The 21,011-nt window shown below is 44.9% G+C and overlaps 1 protein-coding gene across 1 annotated transcript in view; it reads left to right on the top strand.

Moving 5' to 3' along the window:
• Positions 1-21,011, top strand: part of TRAPPC12 (trafficking protein particle complex subunit 12) — a 313,601-nt gene that overhangs the window by 81,138 nt on the left and 211,452 nt on the right. The window contains exons 4-5 of the mRNA XM_082251892.1: positions 10,083-10,196; positions 14,877-15,015. Of these exons, the coding sequence (XP_082108018.1) occupies positions 10,083-10,196; positions 14,877-15,015 (253 nt within the window). The remainder of the gene's footprint in view (positions 1-10,082; positions 10,197-14,876; positions 15,016-21,011) is intronic.

Genomic DNA, 21,011 nt, shown 5'->3' with positions numbered 1-21,011 from the left:
TGGCCCCATGGTGTCAGTATAATCTGATTTGCGTCCTCTCTCCTCTCAAGCTTCTGCCAAGACTTCTAAGCAGGATTGAGGCAGAAGGTATTGCAGTCATCTTAGTGGCCCTGGACTGGCCTCCTTGGGCTTGGTACTCCGATCTGGTATGGCTGGGTACAAACGTCCCTTGGAAGCTTCTTCTGAGGGAGGATCTGCTGTCCCAAAAACCAATCTTCTATCATCTTTACAGTCGCTGGCTTTGATGGCTTGGCTGTTGAACGCCAAGTGCTGATGGATAGAGGTTTATACTTTTATAGAGTCGGTGATTCCAACGCTGGTAAAAGCTAGGAAATCTACTTCTAGGAATGTCTACCATCGTACGTGGAAGACATACATTGCGTGGTGTTTTGTATGTATAATGTATGTATGTATAAATGCCTCGTAAAGGGTTTTCTGCTTCCTCTGCGACCATTTCTAGATGGATCAGACAGACGGTGATTCAGGCCTATTCCATGGAGGGTCAGGTCCCTCTTTTCCCTGGCAAGGCGCATTCTACTGTGGCGCTCAGTGCCTCCTGGGACTTCCATCATCAGGCTTCAGTGACAAAGGTTTGCAAGGCAGTGATCTGGTCGTCGGTGCACACTGTCACAAAGTTTTATAAAGTGGATGTGTTGGCATCTGCGCATGATTCCTTTGGCCGCAAGATGTTTTTGCAGGCTGCTGTTTATAGGACTTGGTACTCTTTGAGGGTGTATTGTTTTTTTCAGGTGAGCTCCAGTTCTTTTGGTTGAGCTACTGTTTACCTGGTTGGTTATAGTTAGCCTTGGGAGTTTTTTTTTTTGCTGTTCCCACCCCTCATGTTTAACGCTGCTTTGGGACGTAGCAATGGTTAAGAAAATCAGGAGCTGTGTTTGTAAATGAAGGAAAGAGCAAATGGAATTTTTGACTTACCGTAAAATCCATTTCTCTGATGTTCATTGACGGACACCACACCCACCCCTCTGTGGAGTCGTAATTCTTCTGACCCTTCTTGTAACAAAACTGAGTACCTATAGCAGAGAGAGGGAGTATACCCCCTGGGACTGCCCATAAGCGTAGCCATGCATGAAGGTAAAACACTTTCTCTGTGCAGCGCATACCTGAGCCCCATCTTGATCCAGCAATGTGCATGAGTGCCTCAGTGCTCTGAAAACTCTGCCTCCTCATTGGCTTAGACAGCAGGGGGGGCCATTGGCTCCTACTGCTGTCAATCCCATGCATCCTACTGCTGTCAATCTAAGCCAATCAGGACAGAGCGGGGGCGGCGCTAATCCATGGCTCTGTATGTTAATGGACATGCAGAGCCGCAGCTCAGGAGCAAGCTTGCTCAGGTGCCCCCATTGCAAGCTGCTTGCTCTGGGGGCACTCAGCGGGAGGGAGGGGTCAGGAGTGCCGACGAGGGACCTGAGAAGAGGAGGATCGGGCCTGCTTTGTGCAAAACCAACTGCACAGAGCAGGTAAGTATGACATGTTAGTTTATTTAAAAAAAAAAAAAAAAAAATACTTTATTAATCCTTTAAATACACTAACAAAGGCAAACTCCAGTATGTGCAATACAATCAGCGTTACCCTTCACTATCCAAATACTCTGTCAATATTTCAGTATACTCATTATTATATAAAATTGCTGCTGTACACTCCTAGCGATTCAACCACACTACAAATAACATATAAATATTCTTACATTGCAGTGTAACCAAAAATCACCATAAAAAGTAATAGAATAAAAATATAATAAATATTAAAAATGTGTGTGTCTTCAAAGTCCTTTAAAATCAACAATACATAAAACACCCCCCCAAAAAACAAAGTCCATGTGTAAAAAAAAAAAAAAAAAAAAAAAATGCAATATAAAGAGGGATCCACCGCAGTGTTTTTTAATGACTTAAGTGGTGGAGTGGTGAGCAGGCGAATGTGAATGTGATTACAAGCACTTTTGATTTTACATTTTGTACGGTTTTATATAGGGGCTTTTAATATGGGGAGCACTATGTAGTCTGTCTTTACTTGCACTTGCATGAGTTCCCAGTTTTTGTTTTTTTTTTACATGTGGACTTTTTTTTTTTTGGGGGGGAGAGGGGTAGTTTTATGTATTGATTTAAAAGGACTTTGAAGACGCACACATTTTTATTATTAATTATATTTTTATTCTATTACTTTTTAAGGTGATTTTTGGTTACGCTGCACTGTAAGCATATTTAAAAGCCAAACTTCAGTTAACACTTCACAAGCAGTTACAAGCATTTGTTTTGTTTTTTCCTTTTGGGATGAAGGTTTTACCTTTTTTAAAAAAAAAAAATAATAATAATAATAATAACCCCTGCCAGTGTTAAATAGTTTGTCCCACCTCTAACTGATACATGCTGGAGAGCTTGTTCTTTTGCAAAACAGAATTGCTGTCTGAATCAACAAATACAAATTGAAGAAAGAAACCATCACATCTAAGAGTTGCTAAGCTGCAATATAAAAAAAAAAAAAAAAAATGTTTTCTTTTGAGTTTAAAACCACTTTAAATCAAACCTGTTTTATATTGTAGCAGTCAAAGCTTTCTTGTGGAGAGATTGTAATTTTCTATCTGACAGTTGACCTAATGTAAAGGAAAGCAATGTGTAAGACCCCAGAGGATGTGTAATTTAAACACTGATGGGCAGACCTCATACCAGCTTTTTTTTTTTCTACATTTTTCTTTTGCTGTACATGACTAATCATAAAATAGTGTATGCGAGCATTGGACTAAATTTTTCAATGAAAAAAAGCCTTTTAGATGCGCTTGATGTGTTTACATTACATCCCTTTTAACCACTTAAGCCCCGGAAGATTTTACCCCCTTCCTGACCAGGGGGTATTTTGCGATTCGGCACTGCGTGACTTTAACAGACAATAGCGTGGTCGTGCGACGCTGTACCTAAACGAAATTGACGACCTTTTTTTCCCACAAACAGAGCTTTCTTTTGGTGGTATTTGATCACCTGTGCGATTTTTTTTTTTTTTTTTTTTTTTGATCATGCGCTATAAACAAAAAAAGAGCGTCAATTTTGCAAAAATAACAATATTTTCCAATTTTTTTTTATATAAAATTCCCCAAAAGAAAAATGTAAAAATCTAAATTTTTTAACATTTTAGGCCAATTTGTTTTATGCTACATATTTTTTGGTAAAAAAAAATCGCAAAAAGCGTATTTTGATTGGTTTGCGCAAAAGTTATTGCGTTTTACTAACTAAGGGAAAGATTTTTGTCATTTTTGTTGTTTTGTTTTTTTAACGCGTAATGGCGGCGATCTGCGACATTGCGGCGGACAGATCGGACCCTTGATTGACATTTTTTTGACACTTTTGGGGTTACCAGTGACATTACTACAGTAATCAGTGCTATACATATGCACTGTTACTGTAAAATTACACTGGCAGTGAAGGGGTTAACTTTTTTTTTGAGAGGGAGGGGTTGTGTGTGTCCCTAGGGGCGTGTTTCTAACTGTGATTGGCTGTGGCTTGAGGTGTAGGAACAGTGATCAACGGTCCTACATAGTAAAACCGTATGATCACTGTTCTTACACAGGGGAGAATGACAGGCGGCTTGTTTACATTAGCCGCCTGCCTTTCTCCCGCTCTAACGGACGATCGTGAGTGTCCGCCGGGCACACACGCACGCGCGGGGGGGGGGGGTTTCCGGTGGCACGCGCTCGCTCCCCAGAGCCTCACAGGCTAGTGACGTACCCATACGTCACTTTGCCTGTGAGGGGCTGACCGCCGCAGTATATGTACTTGCGGCGGTCGGCAAGTGGTTAACCTTGTATTTAGAAAGAAAAGCAATGCATGGCAAGATCAAAAGTAAAAAAAAAAAAAAAAAAAAAAAAAAGAAAATATTGAGTACTGCCACATAAACTCAAATGACAATGCCTTGAATACACGTCAAAAGTAAAACACAAATGCCTGTGTATACTAACCCTTAGTAGAGTGGCCCGTTCACTAGGAAATAAAAACATCACTTTCCATGGGGTGCATGCATTGGATGAATATCGGCTTGGCCCAAAAAAAATTCCTCCACCATGATGTTAGACAATATACTTTTAAAACCTGGAGAAAAAAGCAAAGCTGTAACATTACTAGCTGATGCATTTAGCCAGGAAGCCGTATCCATTCTCTAAAGCTTTTAGATGCAAAATTCTATGCGGGATCACTTGCTAATCACCCACGGATGTATCTGTCAAACATAAAAGGGTCAATTGTTGGGTTGGAGCCGAGCAGGCAATGGGCAGTTCAAGCCAACTGCTAAAAAAGCTTTTAATGTTATAATGGAGAGGCTCGGTGCTCTCCTTTCTGCAGACTAGAGAATCCCTATCAGGGGTTAATAAATGCATTTTCCAAAGCTGTGCCAATGTGCTGTAGCAGTGTAATTTATGATGGAGAAGAATGTCATAACTGGTGGAGGAGGACGTTTTAATCACTTTAATGGTGTCACATGTAGCGTTAATGGCCCCCTTTGAGTCTTTGTTTCTGGGGAGGAATGGCGCACAGGTACTATTAGCGGTGTCTGTGGAAAATGCTGAGTTCCTGCGTACTATAAAATCAAAGTTATTTTATTTCTGACTTTTTTTTTTGTGGAAAAAATGTGTATTTTGTTTTTTGGGGGGGTTTTTTTCAACGGTATGACATTGAGCACCTGTGTGTTTTTTTTTTTTTTAAGACTCTGTCTTCAGGTTTGTTTATTGTAAGGCCTTTTCACATGAACACCTTAAGGTCTTCCTTTTTTGGTGCCTAAGAACTACTTTTTACTAATATTTTTTGCATCCTATTTAGAGGTAGTGGACAGGTAAATGTATTTTGTAACTTTTACCTGGTATGCAACTGCAGTTTTTGATAGTGGGGAAGTATAAGAACTCCTGTCAGGTTTTACAGTAGTTGGTAAGAATCTAGGAACACAGCCACACAGACAAAAGGTTAACAAAGTGTGTGTGTATGTGTATGTGTATGTATGTATGTATGTATGTATGTGTATGTGTATATATATATATATATATATATACATTTATTTATATTTACAGTATCTCACAAAAGTGAAATTTGCTGTCCCCTTAAAATAACTCAACACACAGCCATTAGTCCCGGTTCACACTACCGCGACTTGTCAGGAGACTTGGTTGCCTGAAAAGTCGTGGGCCATTCATTGGTATGGGAACCATTCTAATAGGAGCTACTCAAGTCGCTCCGACTTAGAAAAAGGTTCCTGTACTACTTTTGACAGAAGTCGGAGCTACTTGTATTGACTTCCATTATGTGAAGTCCGTGCAAGTCGCGCCGAAGTCGCGGTGCACGGCGACTTCACTAGTCGCCCCCAAAAGTCGTGTCGCCATAGTGTGAACCGACTCGTAGTGTCTAAACTGCTGGCAACAAAAAGTGAGTACACCCCTAAGTCAGAATGTCCAAGTTAGGCCCAAAATGTCAATATTTTGTGTGTCCACCATTATTTTCCAGTACTGCATTAACTAGAGTCCTCTTCCACTCCTCCATGACAACATTACGGAGCTGCGACACCACCTTCCGTTTGAGGATGCCCCTCAGATGCTCAATAGGGTTTAGGTCGGGAGACATGCTTGGCCAGTAATAGAAAAAAATATCTCCAAACACACCTCCAAGACGACCACTGCCTTGCATCACCTTTACCCTCAGCTTCTTTAGCAAGGCAGTGGTCGTCTTGGAGGTGTGTTTGGAGTTGTTATCATGTTGGAATACTGCCCTGGGGCCCAGTCTCCGAAGGGAGGGGATCATGCTCTGCTTCAGTATGTCACAGTACATGTTGGTATTCATGGTTCCCTCAATGAACTGTAGCTCCCCAGTGACGGCAGGACTCGTGCAGCCCCAGACTATGACACTCCCACCACCATGCTTCACTGTAGGCAAGACACACTTGTCTTTGTACTCCTCACCTGGTTGCCGCCACACACGCTTCACACCATCTAAACCAAATACATTTGTCTGGGTCTCATCAGACCACAGGACATGATTCCAGTAATCATAGTTACATAGTAGTTGAGGTTGAATAAAGACAATAGTCCATCCAGTTCAACCTGTGTAGGTGCAATCATCTTGCATACCCCTGAATGTTTTGATCCTTGAGATGTATGTCCGAGTCTTTTAAAAGTAGCCATACTCTTCCACAATCTTGTAGCCCTAACTGTAAAAAAAACCCCTGTGTAGCCTAAGGTTAAATCTCTCCTCCTCTAATCGCATTGTATGGCCTCGTGTCCTCATGCATTCCTTGCGATTGAACAGTTTTTTTTCTATGTTGAGATCACCGTTGAGGTACTTGTATATCGCTATCATGTCCCCTCTCAGGCGTCTCCTTTCCAGGGAGAATAAATCAAGCGCTTGTAAGCGCTCTTCACAATTAAGATCCTCCAATCCCCTAATCAGTTTAGTTGCTCTCCTCTGGTCTCTCTCCAGCTCCAACACATCCCTTCTGAGGACCGGTGACCAGAACTGGACAGAATACTCCAGATGTGGTCAGACCAGTGATTTATAAAGTCGTAGGATTATAGCTTTATCTCTGGAATACATCCCCTTTCTTAGGCAAGCTAATATTCTGCTGGCTTTGGCAGCTGCAGCTTGACATTGCATGCGATTACGAAGTCTATCTTCTACTAAGACCCCCAGATCTTTCTACATTTTTGATTCCCCCAGGGGTTCCCCCCCCCCCCAAAGCGTAATGGACGTTTATGTTTTTAGTCCCCAAGTGCAATACCTTACACTTTTCCACATTAAACCTCATTTGCCATGTAGTTGCCCACACTGTTATTTTGTTCAGGTCATTCTGTAAGATTTCTGCCTCACAATGTGAAGTTATTGCCCTACTTGATTTTGTGTCATCTGAAAAAACTGATATCGAGCTAATGATCCCGTCAATGCTGTTTATTAATAAATTGTCCTTTTCCATGTCCTTAGTCTGCTTGTCTTCAGCAAACTGTTTGTGGGCTTTCTTGTGCATCATCTTTAGAAGAGGCTTCCTTCTGGGACGACAGCCATGCAGAGCAATCTGATGCAGTGTGTGGCCTTTGGTCTGAGCACTGACAGGCTGACCCCCACCCATTCAACCTCTGCAGCAATGCTGGCAGCACTCATACGTCTATTTTCCAAAGATAACCTCTGGATATGACGCTGAGCACGTGCACTCAACTTCTTTGGTCGACCATGGCGAGGCCTGTTCTGAGTGGAACCTGTCCTGTTAAACCACTGTATGGTCTTGGCCACTGTGCTGCAGCTCAGTTTCCGGGTCCTGGCAATCTTCCTATAGCCTAGGACATCTTTATGTAGAGCAACAATTTATTTTATTTTTTTTTTTTTTTTCAGATTCTCAGAGAGTTCTTTGCCATGAGGTGCAATGCTGAACCTACAGTGACCAGTATAAGAGAGTGAGAGCGATAACAACAAATTTAACACACCTGCTCCCCATTCAAACCTGAGACCTTGTAATACTAACGAGTCTCATGACACCGGGGAGGGAAAAAGGCTAATTGGGCCCAATTTGGACATTTTGACTTAGGGGTGTACTCAGTTTTGTTGCCAGCGGTTTAGACCTTCATGGCTGTGTGTTGAGTTATTTTGAGGGGACAGCAAATTAACACTGTTATACAAGCTGTACACTCACTACTTTACATTGTAGCAAAGTGTAATTTCTTCAGTGTTCTCAAATATATTTACAAAACTATATACTACATTATTTATATATATATATATATATTTATGTGTGTGTGGGCAACGCAACACCTCCTCACCGCCTGTCACATGTCCCCTGAATAGTAAACCACTGTAGATTGCTCTTTAGAGGGCTGTTGTAAACTTAGCCCTAAGGGATGAATTCCAGCTGGCAGTTATGAGTTACTTTAGTTAAACCACTGTCTAGTTGGATGGTTGTGATTTTTCCCACCATTTCTCTTTGCATTTTTTGGACCCATTCACTCTGAAGTGGACCCTTTGTGGTGCAAAAATGTTCAGCCTCTGCATCTGAATGGGCTTCCAAGTGCACATAAACTGTATAAGCACCCCCTTTTTTATTTTTTCTAACAACCATGCGTCAAGCCCTGCCCTGCTATTTGTTACTTGTCAAACTTAGTTTTTCTTTATTGGTTGAATAAAAGGGGAGTGGGCTTTGTGTTAGTAGGGCAAGACATTGGGGCCCTTTATATGTGCTGGGCTTATACTCCACTTGAGCCTAGTTTTTTTTTTTTTTTTTTATTAATCTGTGGAAATGACCGACTTTTCCAATTTGGACACCATGGGCTTGATTTACTAAATGCAAGCAGCCTGTATACTTTGTACGTGCTGTTGCACTCTGCAAGTGCGGTTGCTCCAGAGCTTAGTAAATGAGGTGAAGCTTCACTTTGCAAAGAATACCCAATCACGTGCAAGGAAAATTAAAAAAAAACGCATTTTTGATGGTACATAGTTGGATGATGAAAGTCTGCAAAGCTTCCCCTCATTTACTAAGCTCTGGAGCAACTACACTTGAAGTGCTCAGTCTTTGTGCCTTTAGTAACTCAACCCCCATGTGTTTCAGTATACCTTATGATGCTATATGTAGATTTTGTTAGGTAATACATTGTATAAAGTTTTTGTGAACAGTAGCTTTAGTACTATGGAGTGATTTTCTAATTTTCCTGTGAAAAATAAAAGTAGGGCCAAAGCTCTTTAGCCATACTTCTGCTATGGGTCTATACTCCTGTGACCCGTTTTTAGCCAACAGATGGCTAAAGTCCACTGTAGGCTGACGTCACTCAGCCACTCGACTCGGGGGTGGTGGTATCTCGACTTTAATGTCGGGATCCACCCAGATGCCTGACTGGCAGCTCCTTTAGCCTTTCAGCACCCAAGACAGCCGCTCCCACCCCCTCCACAGCCCAGAGCTCCAGTGAGAACTGGTGGGGCAGAGCAGAGAGCCAATAACTGATAGTCATCGTCTTTCTGCTCAGTGAAGTCCAAGAACCAAGCAACCAGCTGTCTTTGATCGCTCAGTTCTCATTCTTAGAGGCAGCAGGGGACAATGCATTCACCTAGGTGAATATAAATATATATTTTTTTAATTCCTATACTTCTATGTTTAAGACCAATTCCAGCTTTTGAAAAAAAAAAAAACGCACCAATATTGATTTATGAAATGAACGTGATTTTATTATTATTATTATTTATTTTTTTATTGCAGCCTGCAAAGCATTGCAGCTGTGATCAGTGGATCACGGTTGCAATGCATTGACTCCTGCAGATTAATTTTTTACCCCCAGGTCCATACTGAGGTACCAACCCTCAGTTATGGGACTTGAGAATTTATTAATGCACTAGTGTAGTAACGTCACTGTACTTTGTATTTCATTGGGAACTTCAAATCTCTCTGCAGTGGTGGCTGCTGGGACTTTTTATTCGCAATTCCCTGTTCCACGTCCAGCCATGCCAATTAAAAAAAAGAGAGCCTGTGGGAAGTAGATCCCCTGGATTTGGACATTGACCATGATTCATATTGCACCTTAAATATGGGTGTAACGTGAAACATGGTCCGATAGATGGACTTCTCTTTTAATATTTAATAGGGAGGAATTAGGTGAGGGGATTGTTCTTTTATGTTCTATGGTTTGTGTGTTTCAATTTTAGAAATTTTAAAATGCACTACAATTTTACAAGTGTTTTCAGGATTCTTCCTTCTTTTGATAACCTCAAACCTTTTAGACAGCAACCGCAAGAAGAAAAAAGTTGACTATTTTATACGTACTGTGTGCACATTTTAACCCACAGTAGTTTGTGTGCTGTTAGCATCCCTGCAAACGAAGGGGGATTGATTTGTTTGTAGTATTTTAAGTGTTTTTTTGTTTGTCATAAACAAGTGCCTCATGCTTGGCTTCACTTACTACCTAATTATACGTACTGCTTTGACAAATGACATCTCCGGCTTCGCTGGCCATCTTTACTGACCTTGTCATTTTTACTGATTGCTGGATTGAGCCGCTTCAAGCAAATTAACCAGCCGAGCACTTTATTGGCATCATTTGTAAGTTACCTTCACCTGTTTTCTTCCAACAGAACAGCAAGAACTGGCGGGCAGCAGTTGACCTGAGTGGACGGCTTCTGACGGCCCATGGACAAGGTTATGGGAAGAGCGGTCAGCCAACCAATCACACCACAGACTCTTTACAGGTGAGTTTTCTGCACCGTATGTGTCATACATCAGCCTTAAACGGTAAATATACCTTCAAGTACACTTTCTAAATTCAGACCTCCACCACCCATCATGTTCAGCAAGTTTAAAAACGTAATGACAATTTTTAGTTGTTAAGAAAAAATTATTTTAAACTTCCGGCCTTAACTGAGAAATGCTCAAAGTTCTCCCTTTACATCTCCATTTTTCGTTTGCAGTCTAGCAATCTCCTGGGTTAAAGCGGAGTTCCACCTAAAACCAAAAAATATACATAAAAATACCCCCGGGACAGTCAGGGCTAGTGCATTCCACAATGGCTAGCCTCTGATCTGTCCCGGGTTGCACTTACCTGCAAGAAGAAATACTTACCTTGAAAATGTCTTCTCCATCGCTGCCATCTCAGGTGTGGGCAGCTTGAAGCCAGCGCGATCCTCTTCTGCGTCCTCTTCCGTCCTCTTCGGTCCCGCGATTCACTGCGCTGGCCCCGCCATCACTTCCGGGGCTGCAGCGTCATCCCTGCACAGCTTCTGGGCATGCCCAGAAGCTGTTTAGCAAGGTATGACGGCGCCTGCACCTGAACTGACGTCGGGGCCGGTGCAGGCGCATTGATTCCTGGGAGCGATGACGTTCAGCTCCCAGGAATCATTGCAAGCCAGGAAGTGACGACTCGCCGTGGCCGCCGAGTGGAGGAAGAGGAAGTAAGGGTGAGTATATTATCTTCTAAACAAGGTAAGTGGGGAAAAAAAAAATTGCGATTATCCATTTGTTTTTCAGGTGACAAGAAGCAAGAAGATGGGCGGAACTTTCATTTTAGGGTGGAACTCCGCTTTAAGCTGTATTTTATATTGGCAGTCAGATAAGAAGAACAGCAGGGCTTAATCTGAGTGTAGCAAAATTACCGATTTATTGTGGTGAAAAGACAAATGGCAACACCTGTTGTGGCAGTTAAAATCAGGTTCATTACATAGTAGGGGCAGTCTTACAACAACAGGTAACTTCAGACCAGGATAGAAGTACCGGTGGGACCAAGAGAACACACCCGAGGGCACCAAACTAAGTTATATTAAATGTACTGAGAAACACTAGTAAATTAGCAACTTACATGGGAAGAAGAAATGGTACTTTTTGCGAAGTCCGTGAGCCGTTGGCTCATTCATCTGGGATGAGGAGCCTCCTCCTACAGTTTGCAGCCTGGAAAGTCTGGTCCACTTCCTCATTTAAGCCGTTATCCAGCCTACCATCCATGTGAATTAATTGTAGGTACAGCTGCCAGGCACTCAATTCCTACCTATGTAGACATGACCCAAAACTATATCCTCCAGGAGCCCTTTAGCTACACAGTGTGTGGAACCGAATTTGAAGTTAGAAGCTCACTGGATTCCTAACAGATTCCTATTGGGCTATTCTTCTGAACTGCGCCAGGAATAAAAATGGAAAATGTGCATGTGATGTGCATGTATTTAAAGATTTTTGATCTGTTTGAAACATTGTATTCTTAGTTTTAATATACTCTGCCCAAAATGCTTACTTTCAGAGCTACAGTACTTCTTTCAGTAGTTTTAACCACTTGACCTCCGAAAGATTTACCCCCCTTCATGACCAGGTCATTTTGAGCGATAAGGCACTGCGTTACTTTAACTGACAATTGCACAGTTGTGCGACGCTGTACCCAAATAAAATGTATGTCCTTTTTTTTCCGCACAAACAGAGCTTTCTTTTGGTAGTATTTGACCACATCTGCAGTTTTTATTTCTTGCGCTATAAACAAGACTGACAATTTTGAAATAAAAAAAAATTGAATTTCAGTTATAAAACTTATCCAATGCATCCTGGGGCTTGTGAATGATCTGGCCCACTCAGTTGCGTCTCGCACTCTTTTAGGACTTCTATTGTTCTACGCTAGGAAATTGGTGGTTCTCCACTGGCGGAAGCCTGCTGCACCCACCATTTCCTCGTGGAAATCCCTAGTGAACTCAACGATCCCACTTTTACAAAGCGACCTACGTTAACAGGGGTTGCCCGCAAAAATTCTCAAAGGTATGGGACATTTGGTTGGAGTCTGATGATACTACTAATGACGCAGGGGGCTCCGCTGTGTCGACTCAGGGACCCTAATTGTATTTGCCGTTGCCAATTGTTTCCCCCCACCTGCAGTGGACTTTTTTTTTTTTTCTTCCTACTGGACTGCTGTCACCGGGATCCTTATGCTTTGAATACCCTTATGAAGTAGCAGTTGGGTGCAGCCTTGTCTGGGGTTGTTTTTGCCTATTTTTTCTTTTTGTTGCTGTGTGTGTTTTATTTTTCATTTTTTTTTTCTGTCTTCTCTTTTCTTCTTCTGTTGTTGAGCCAGGGAATGCCAAATGGCTATGTTTTGTATGTTGTTCTTTTCAAAATAAATAAAAAGAATTTTCAAAAAAAAAAAAAATAAAACTTAACCAAAAAAAATTTTTTTAACAAATTTCTTTACCAATTTTGGCCAATATGTATTCTGCTACAAATTTTTTGGTAAAATAAAAAAATCTGAATAGGTGTATATTGATTTGTTTCCGCAAAAGTTAGAGTCTATAAGCTATAGGATTTTTATTTTTTTTACTAGTAATGGCGGCGATCAGTGACTTATAGCGGGACTGCGATATTGCGGCGAACAAATCGGACACTGACACTTTTGACACTTTTTGTCGTTACACTAATCACAGTGATCAGTGCTAAAAAATATGCACGGTCACTGTACTAATGACACTGCAAAGAAGAATGTGAGTCCCATGGGAAGTGTGGTCGAGGGAGCTTGGATTTTGAGCACAGGAGAAAGGTGGTGTATATACACCATATCATTTTGGTGTACTAATGACACTGGCTGGGAAGGGGTGAACATCAGGGGCAATGAAAGGGTTAACTGTGTGCCTAGACTGTGTTTGTGTAATGGGGGAGGTGCTTTTACTAGTGGAAGGCATGGTTTGGTGTTCCTGCTTTTACAGGATCCATGACTTATGTATTGACAGCCGTCTGCCTGTGTACTGAAGCATCAGGGCATTGGCAGGTGCTGGTGGACCTCGAGTCCACCATACCCGTCGATCAGCTCCCACTGTGTATAATCACAGCAGGAGCAGGCCGCCGGCAGGACACACGCACCCCAGGTTCGGAAGTGTCGGATTACATATTGGGTATGTAATCTTGCACATAGCGGCCGCCGTACCACAGTAAATGTACAGTGGATGGTCCGCAAGTGGCTAATGCAGAAATATGTTGGGAACAGGGCACATAGGAAACAATGTGTTTTCTGTGTGCCCTGGTGTAGAGCCTGCATTGGTCTGTACATATCAACACAGTTCAACTGATGTGGTGTGAAAGGGCCTTTATGTCAAGTATTGTCATTTAAAGTATAATTAAAGGAAAACTTTTTTTTTTTTTTTTTTGATAGAGTGGAGATGGATTAGAATGCTTGTCAGTTTTTATTGCTGTCTTTGTCCCCATACTCTCTATGTGTTCTGTTTTACCATTATTATTGAAAGTGAAAGTAAAAGAAAATCCCAAATTTTGGGTTGTCCCTGGAAAAGTAATAGAAAGAAAATCTTCCAATGGGAATATGAGGTCTGGTGACCTGGAGGTCCCCAAGAAGTTCAATTTGCAAGGATTTCCTCTCGCTTCCTGTTTTGCTGTGGGACAGGAAGTGAAGGGAAATCTCTGCAAAGGGATACAAATGGCGAAAATACAATCTGACAGGGGTTATAACCCTCTCTTACTCTGTCCAAAATGATAAAAAAAAGTTTTGCCTTTAGTTCTATTTAAGGCACTTACGGCTCTTTTCACACTAGGGGCAATGTTTACCACCCACCCGAAAAGTAATCTGAAGTGGATCATCAGTTTTCTGGTGAAGTAGTTTTATAGGGATCAGGAGGCGATGCCCCCCCCCCCCCCCCTTTCTTGATCCCTGCTATTTTTTTATTTTGCTCAGCAGCACCTTTTAATTGCAGGCCAAGGCCTACATTAGAGAGTGAACTTACCAGTTTGTGGCATTTAAAATTGCCACATAGCTATGCAAAGCATTACAGCCGCACCAATGTGTACTCATCCAAGCTGCACCATCTCCGCTTGTAGGTGGGCAGTTCGGGGGGGACAGTAAAAATGTTAATTAACCCTGTCCACCAGTGTGAAAGGAGCCAAAGTCGCCACTGCGCACCTGTGCAGGTTTTCAGGCAGTAAGAACGTGGAAGAGGTTCTAACACTTCTCCATTCCACATCCTGTCCAGATAACAGGGACAGGAAGTGAGGGAAATTCCTCAGTTATGACACTGCCCACAGTCAAACTTGACAAAGATGTAAATCTTTCCCTACATTATCCAAAACTTCAAAAACCTTTTTTGTGTGTAGCTGGGCTTTTAGCTAAAGTAATTAACAAAGCACTGGATTTAGGTAATTGGAAATTTAGATCTTGCATGCATCTGTGGGTAACTATAGTAAAATAAGGGGAGAGGCTGCAGGTGAAAGTCTCTCCTTTTTGTACGGTTTCAGCAAAAGATTTTGTCAGATGCTGCAACTCCACAAATTCTGTTTATTTCTGGAACCTCTGTAAGTACCATATTCCTGTGTGTATTAGATATATAATGTCAGTGATAGGCTCACTTCAGATGTGGGCTATTAGTGTAAACTAACAAAGCAATACCCTTGTTTGTTCGCTCCAGCTTTGGTTCCTGCGGCTGTCTTTGTTGGTGAAGCTAGGCCTTTTTCAAAATGCCGAAATGGAGTTTGAAGCTTTTAAAAACCTAGACCAGCCTGACCTTTACTATGAATATTACCCACATGTTTATCCGGGACGCAGAGGTAAGCTAACAATATACCCTTATGTTATGTTTATGCATGATTTTTAACTGTTTTGGGTAATATATTAGAAGCTGTACAATCCATTAAACCACTAATCCACAAATCCATTTTTTTTTAAATTGTATTTTTATTGAGAAATTTTGAAAACTAGCACAAAAATAAATCCCAAAGGGACATGGACATTTCAAACATTAATTGAAGTACACCGAAATCCAGGGCTTTTTTTTTTTCAGCAGTAACGTGGCAGCACTACACCATCTCCGACTCCTGCCCTCCACTCCCTGCTCTCTGCTGTCACTTGTAAACACAAAAGCCTTCTTCTGATGGCTGTGGAGGGAGAAGTGTGTAAAACTGGGTGATGGGAAAGAGGGGGGGTAGAGGTCAGAGACGAGGAGGAGTGAATGTGAGATGTGGACAGCCTGTGAAAGAGAGCTGAACCCTGCACACTGTGCATAGCAAACCTCTAAACCCAGTACTCTGCCCACCCCTGAGCTCTGCGCGATGTACTCTGCCCACCCCTGAGCTCTGCGCCATGTACTCTGCCCACCCCTGAGCTCTGCGCGATGTACTCTGCCCACCCCTGAGCTCTGCGCGATGTACTCTGCCCACCCCTGAGCTCTGCGCGATGTACTCTGCCCACCCCTGAGCTCTGCGCGATGTAATCTGCCCACCCCTGAGCTCTGCGCGATGTACTCTGCCCACCCCTGAGCTCTGCACGATGTACTCTGCCCACCCCTGAGCTCTGCACAGTCCTGGTATTTATTGCTCCTTTAAGATCCTCCCACTCTAGCATTTTGGCCAGTTTTTTCAGCTATTCTCTGAGAAATAAAAGCCCTGGTTAAATTATATAGTCTTACAGATACAGCCGGCCCTTTTGAGGGCAACCATAATGCTGATGCAGCCCAAGATAAAATTACGTTTGACACCCCTGCATTAAAATAGTTAAAGCTGAACTTCAAGCAAACCACTAAATACACAGGTCAAATACATTTAAGTGAGCTGTTTTCTATAGCATAAAATTTGTAATTCTGTCTACCCACTTTAACCCCTTCAGTGTCCCTTTAACATGGTCTTCATCCTGATGGGAGAAGGATTGGACAATCACGTGCCTTCTGTGATTGGCTGTCACAGAGGTTACATGATCGAGAGCTGGTCTTTATGGATATCGATCTTTCCATGGAATGGACTAAGCTTCCTGCACTATAAAAATGTTTATAAACTATCAGGAGACGCATGCACTACATTTAACTGAGCAAATAAACCTTTCAGGCCCATCTGTGCCAGTTTTTATTTCAGAGTGAAATGGAAACTAGCGCAGGTCTTCCCCGAATTAACAGAGAAAATGCAGAAAACTGCTACAGATCCCCACCAAGTCTGACCCATCGTACAGAATGTGAGCTGTCAGCAGAACTAGCAGAGAACCAGACCTGTGATGCACTGTTAGCACAGAGAGCTCTGCCACCAATGGATGCATACGTGCAGCGTGTATGTTAAAGCCCACTCTTTTTGCCGCCCCTCATAGTTGATACAAGGGCGGCAAGAGGTTGTTCCACCTCTGCCAGAAAGCTCACCACTTTCTCGGTTTAGGACTCCTTTACATTTGAAGCTGTCATTGCCATCCCTCTGAAACGTGTTCCTATGCAAACCTCTTTCAAAGGCATATGCAACCTCCTCAGCGTCCAAGTTACCCAACAAATATCCACCACTCAGTAAGCATGTGCATTACACACGGATGCAGGCAGCATGGCCCCATCCACTTAATTGAGTCTTATTTGATGGCAGTACTACCTGCACTATGGCAGTGTTTAAAGGCAACTTCCTTACGTGTACACCAGACATTAGTCAAACGCTAATTCCACCTTTTGCAATAGGTTACATGTTGCAGCCATATTTAGGGTGTAATATTGCAGAAGGCCCCCCCAACTTTCGAAATCGTCACGGCTGTGTGGGACTCTGATCTACAATTCCTGCCTGCCACCACAGCAGACGGACTTTGTAGTTCTCAATGGAATATAAGTGTGGTGATCATAGCACTCGGAAGTCTATTAATACTTCCTCCAGTTCTCCAACTAACAGCCCAAACTTTGGTACAAGCAGTGAGTTACAGAACGAGTCTTCAGGAGTGATCTGTGGATCGTGGGTGCAATGCTTTGTGTTTGTATTGTGAAAAAAATAAATTAATATTTCTCTTTCGTTTGAGGGACACAGCTCTTCATCTTCATGACCGAAAGGTTATACTGCCCCCTACAGGAGTAGTACACTAGGCCCTTGGGGTATACTCCCACTTCCTGCTATAGGTATTCAGTTTTTTTTTCTGCCTAATCAAGAGTAAGGACCTATTTCCTTGCTGGGATCTCTGGTCCTAGCAATTTTTTCTTTTTAAATGGAATTTCTCTTACGTTCTTTCTTTACTAGCTGTTATTTTGTCCGCTTTAGTTTAGGGATCTTCGGATGAAGATGATCATGCGGAGCTGGGTCTCGGACTGGCCGCCCTGGATCCCAGGGCTGAGGGCCAGATGGATCCCCAGCCTGCCATCGAGCGTCCAGCTATGGTTCGCCCTGGCGCCATGAACGACCCATACCTGTTCGCTGCAGGGATGCTGCCTGTGAGGTGGCTACCTCACTGGACGCCATTCTGCGGTCTCGTGCTGCAGTCCACTGCGTCCTGGCTGCGGCACTCCCTGTCATCCTGATAGCGGTTTGTCGCTTGAGACGGCTCCCCACGCCATCCGGTACGGTAAGCACCTTCTGTGTGGGGACCATCTGTGTGGGTGTCAGTCTGTGGCTGTGTGTACCCCCATGTCTGTGTACTATGCGGGCTCCCTGTCGGTTCCCTGTATGGATGCATGCCTTGTGGGCTGCGAGGGGGGGGGGCCCTCCCGCTCTGCTGTGAATTCTGTGGGGCAGATTGGACAGACATGCTTGAGCGGCGACCGATGTCGCGGCCCGCCATTTTTTTGCAAGAATTGCTCTGGACGGCCCTGTCCCTATACAGTGCTGTGTTTTGGCGCCAATCGTCGCCATTTTGGCGGGCCGCGCATGTCGGCGCCATTTTCTTGTAGCCTCGATCCCTCAGCCGAGCGGCCATTTTTGCGGAGCCTTCATAGGCTTTATAAGTCAGCCGGTTATTGCATCACTTCCTCTTTCTCTGGGACAGCGATCGGTGGCAGCAGCCTGTTTGTGCTCTCTCCAGGTTTTTCCTTCATTGTCCTGTCATTCCTTGCTCAGTGTTCTCTATCCCTGCGGGATCGGTGCATACAGTAGTGTACGGTGGGCTGCGCTCGCCGTGGTGTTAAAGGGACAGTACCCTTTTTTTCCTTTCATTGCTGTGGGCATGGATTCTCAGGATAGCAAGTTTCCCCCCGCCCTGGTGGACCCCCCGAGGGGGCTGATCTGGCCACGGTAGTGGCATCATTGGTGTCTTAGGTGCATATGCTGATGGCTGAACGATCCGCAAAAAGGGCCAGGTTATCCGTTTCCTCTGATTCAGAGGGCGATGTGGCTGGCGTGCCCTTCTCAGGGTCTCGCTCATCTCTGGACCTCATGGGGTCTGAGGGGGAGGCGGAGGTGGAAGGGGTTGATGTTTCTCCCCCTGGCTCGCCTGAAGAGCTTGCACTCATGGATGAGCTGATCGCCTCCATTAAGGATACTTTGCACTTGGAGGATGAGCCCACTGCTCCTGCTAGGGTGTCCTCCTTTGGGACGCAAAGGACCCGCAGATCGGCGCAGGTTTTTCCCTGCCCTGCTGAATTTCACCATACTGTTAATGAGCAGTGGCGCAATTTAAAAAAGCCCTTTACAGTGCCGAATAAGTTTAAACTGCTTTATCCATTTGCGCCATCCACCGACGAGCGTTGGTGTGTGGCGCCTCAAGTGGATCACGCGGTAGCCGTTTTAAACAAAGCTACTGCGATTCCTTCTGAGGATACCCCGGTTTTCCGGGACCCTACGGACAGGAGGTTGGAGTCTCTTGCCCGTCATGCCTATATGGTTGCTGGTTCTAGGCTAAAACCTATTTTTGCTTCGGTTATGGCGGCCCAGGCGGTTGCCGATTGGACGAAGGTGCTCAGGCGCACCCTGGTGGCTGATTCGGCTCCGCCTACCACACTGGCCATGGTGGATCAAATCCATCAAGGCGTCATGTACTTGTGTGATGCGGACTAGAATTTGGCTCCTTTGGCTGCACGCCTGTCTGGCGTGGCGGTGCTCAACCGTCGCCTGATATGGCTGAAGAATTGGTCGGTGGACCAATCTTCTCGCAAGACGTTGGCGGATTTTCCCTACGTGGGATCTCGCCTTTTTGGCGAGGCTTTGGATACTCTGATTAAAGGTGTTACTGGGGGCAAGAGTACTCTCTTACCCCAGAATCCCAAGCACAAATCTTTCCGTGGCAAACGCTATACCTCGTTTAGGCCCTCCCAGGGGTCCTTTCGTGCCTTTCGGTCACAATCCAAGGGCAAGCCCTTCAAGGGCCATGGCTCCCAGAAGAAGCTGTGGGCGGGTAAGCAAAAATCCGGCCAGTCCGGTTCGACAACCCACGCCAGTTCCGCCCGAAGGGGCGCCCTCACCCGTTTCTGGGGTGGGGGGACGTCTGCGCGGTTTCCTCCAACCTTGGCTGATCCGCATTCAGGACAGATGGGTTCAGGAAATCGTTCGATCTGGTTACAAGATCGAATTTCTCTCTCGGCCAGCGGGCAGATTTTTTCCCTCAAATCTTCAGCTGTCTCCGGAGCGTTTGCAGGATCTGCATCTGGCGGTACGGGACCTGCGGGCCCAAGGAGTGGTGGTTCCGGTGCCTCATCGGGACAAATTTCGGGGGTTTTACTCCAATCTGTTCACTGTGCCCAGAAAGGAGGGCAAGGTGCGTCCGATTCTGGATTTGAAAGCTCTGAACCGCTTTGTGCGGGTTCGCAAGTTCCGCATGGAATCCCTGCGCTCAGTGGTGGCTGCCCTGAGTCCGGGGGAGTTCATGGCCTCCATCGATCTGAAGGATGCGTTCCTACACATCCCCATCTTCGAGGGTCATCAACGGTACCTTCGATTCGCCATTGCGGAGGAACACTACCAATTCGTGGCGTTACCTTTCGGTCTCGCTTCGGCTCCGCGGGTTTTTACCAAGGTGCTGGCGCCGGTCCTGGCCCTGTTGCGGGCACAGGGCATTGCGGTCTTGGGGTATCTGGACGATCTCCTCATACGATCAAATGCCAGCCAGAGCCTGCTGGCCGACCTGTCCACCACGGTGCAGACGCTGCAAGAGTTCGGTTGGACCATAAACATTCCGAAGTCGACTTTGTGTCCTTCGGTTCGCCTTCCCTATTTGGGGATGGTTCTGGACTCTGTTCAGGCGAAGGTTTTCCTTCCAGAGGACAAACTCTGGACGCTTCAGGACGAGGTCTGGGCCCTCAGGGACAACCAAAGCTCGTCCCTCCGGACATGCATGAGATGTCTGGGGTTGATGGTCTCAGCCTTCGAGGCGATTCCCTTTGCCCAGTTTCACACGCGGGGTCTCCAGGCGGAGATTCTGGCCAAGTGGGTCGGGCGTCGGCAGTCCTTGGATCTGCGGATCTCGTTGAGTCACCGCACCAGACAGAGTCTTCTGTGGTGGCTCCAGTCCCCGACGGTGTCGGGGGGCAAGTCTTTCCGTCCGTTGTTGTGGACGGTAGTCACCACGGATGCCAGCCTGTCGGGCTGGGGTGGTGTCCTGGGCGTTCTATCCGCCCAGGGGTCTTGGTCGGAGGAGGAGTCCTCCCTTCCGATCAACATTCTGGAACTGCGAGCGATAAAGCTTTGCCTTTGACAATGGTCGGAACGTCTTCAGAGCCGTCCAGTTCGGGTTCAGACGGACAATGCCACCACGGTGGCCTACATCAATCATCAAGGGGGCACCAGGAGTGCCCAAACGGCTCGGGAAGTGGCCGACATTCTGTCTTGGGCCGAGACGCACGTCCCGGCGATAACGGCAGTTCACATTCCGGGGGTGGAGAACTGGCAGGCGG

Source organism: Pelophylax lessonae, assembly GCF_965119305.1.
Source record: "Pelophylax lessonae genome assembly, chromosome: 3".
Lineage (NCBI taxonomy): Eukaryota > Metazoa > Chordata > Amphibia > Anura > Ranidae > Pelophylax > Pelophylax lessonae.
Note: the sequence above shows the minus strand (reverse complement) of the source record. Positions and strands in the feature narration are given on the sequence as shown.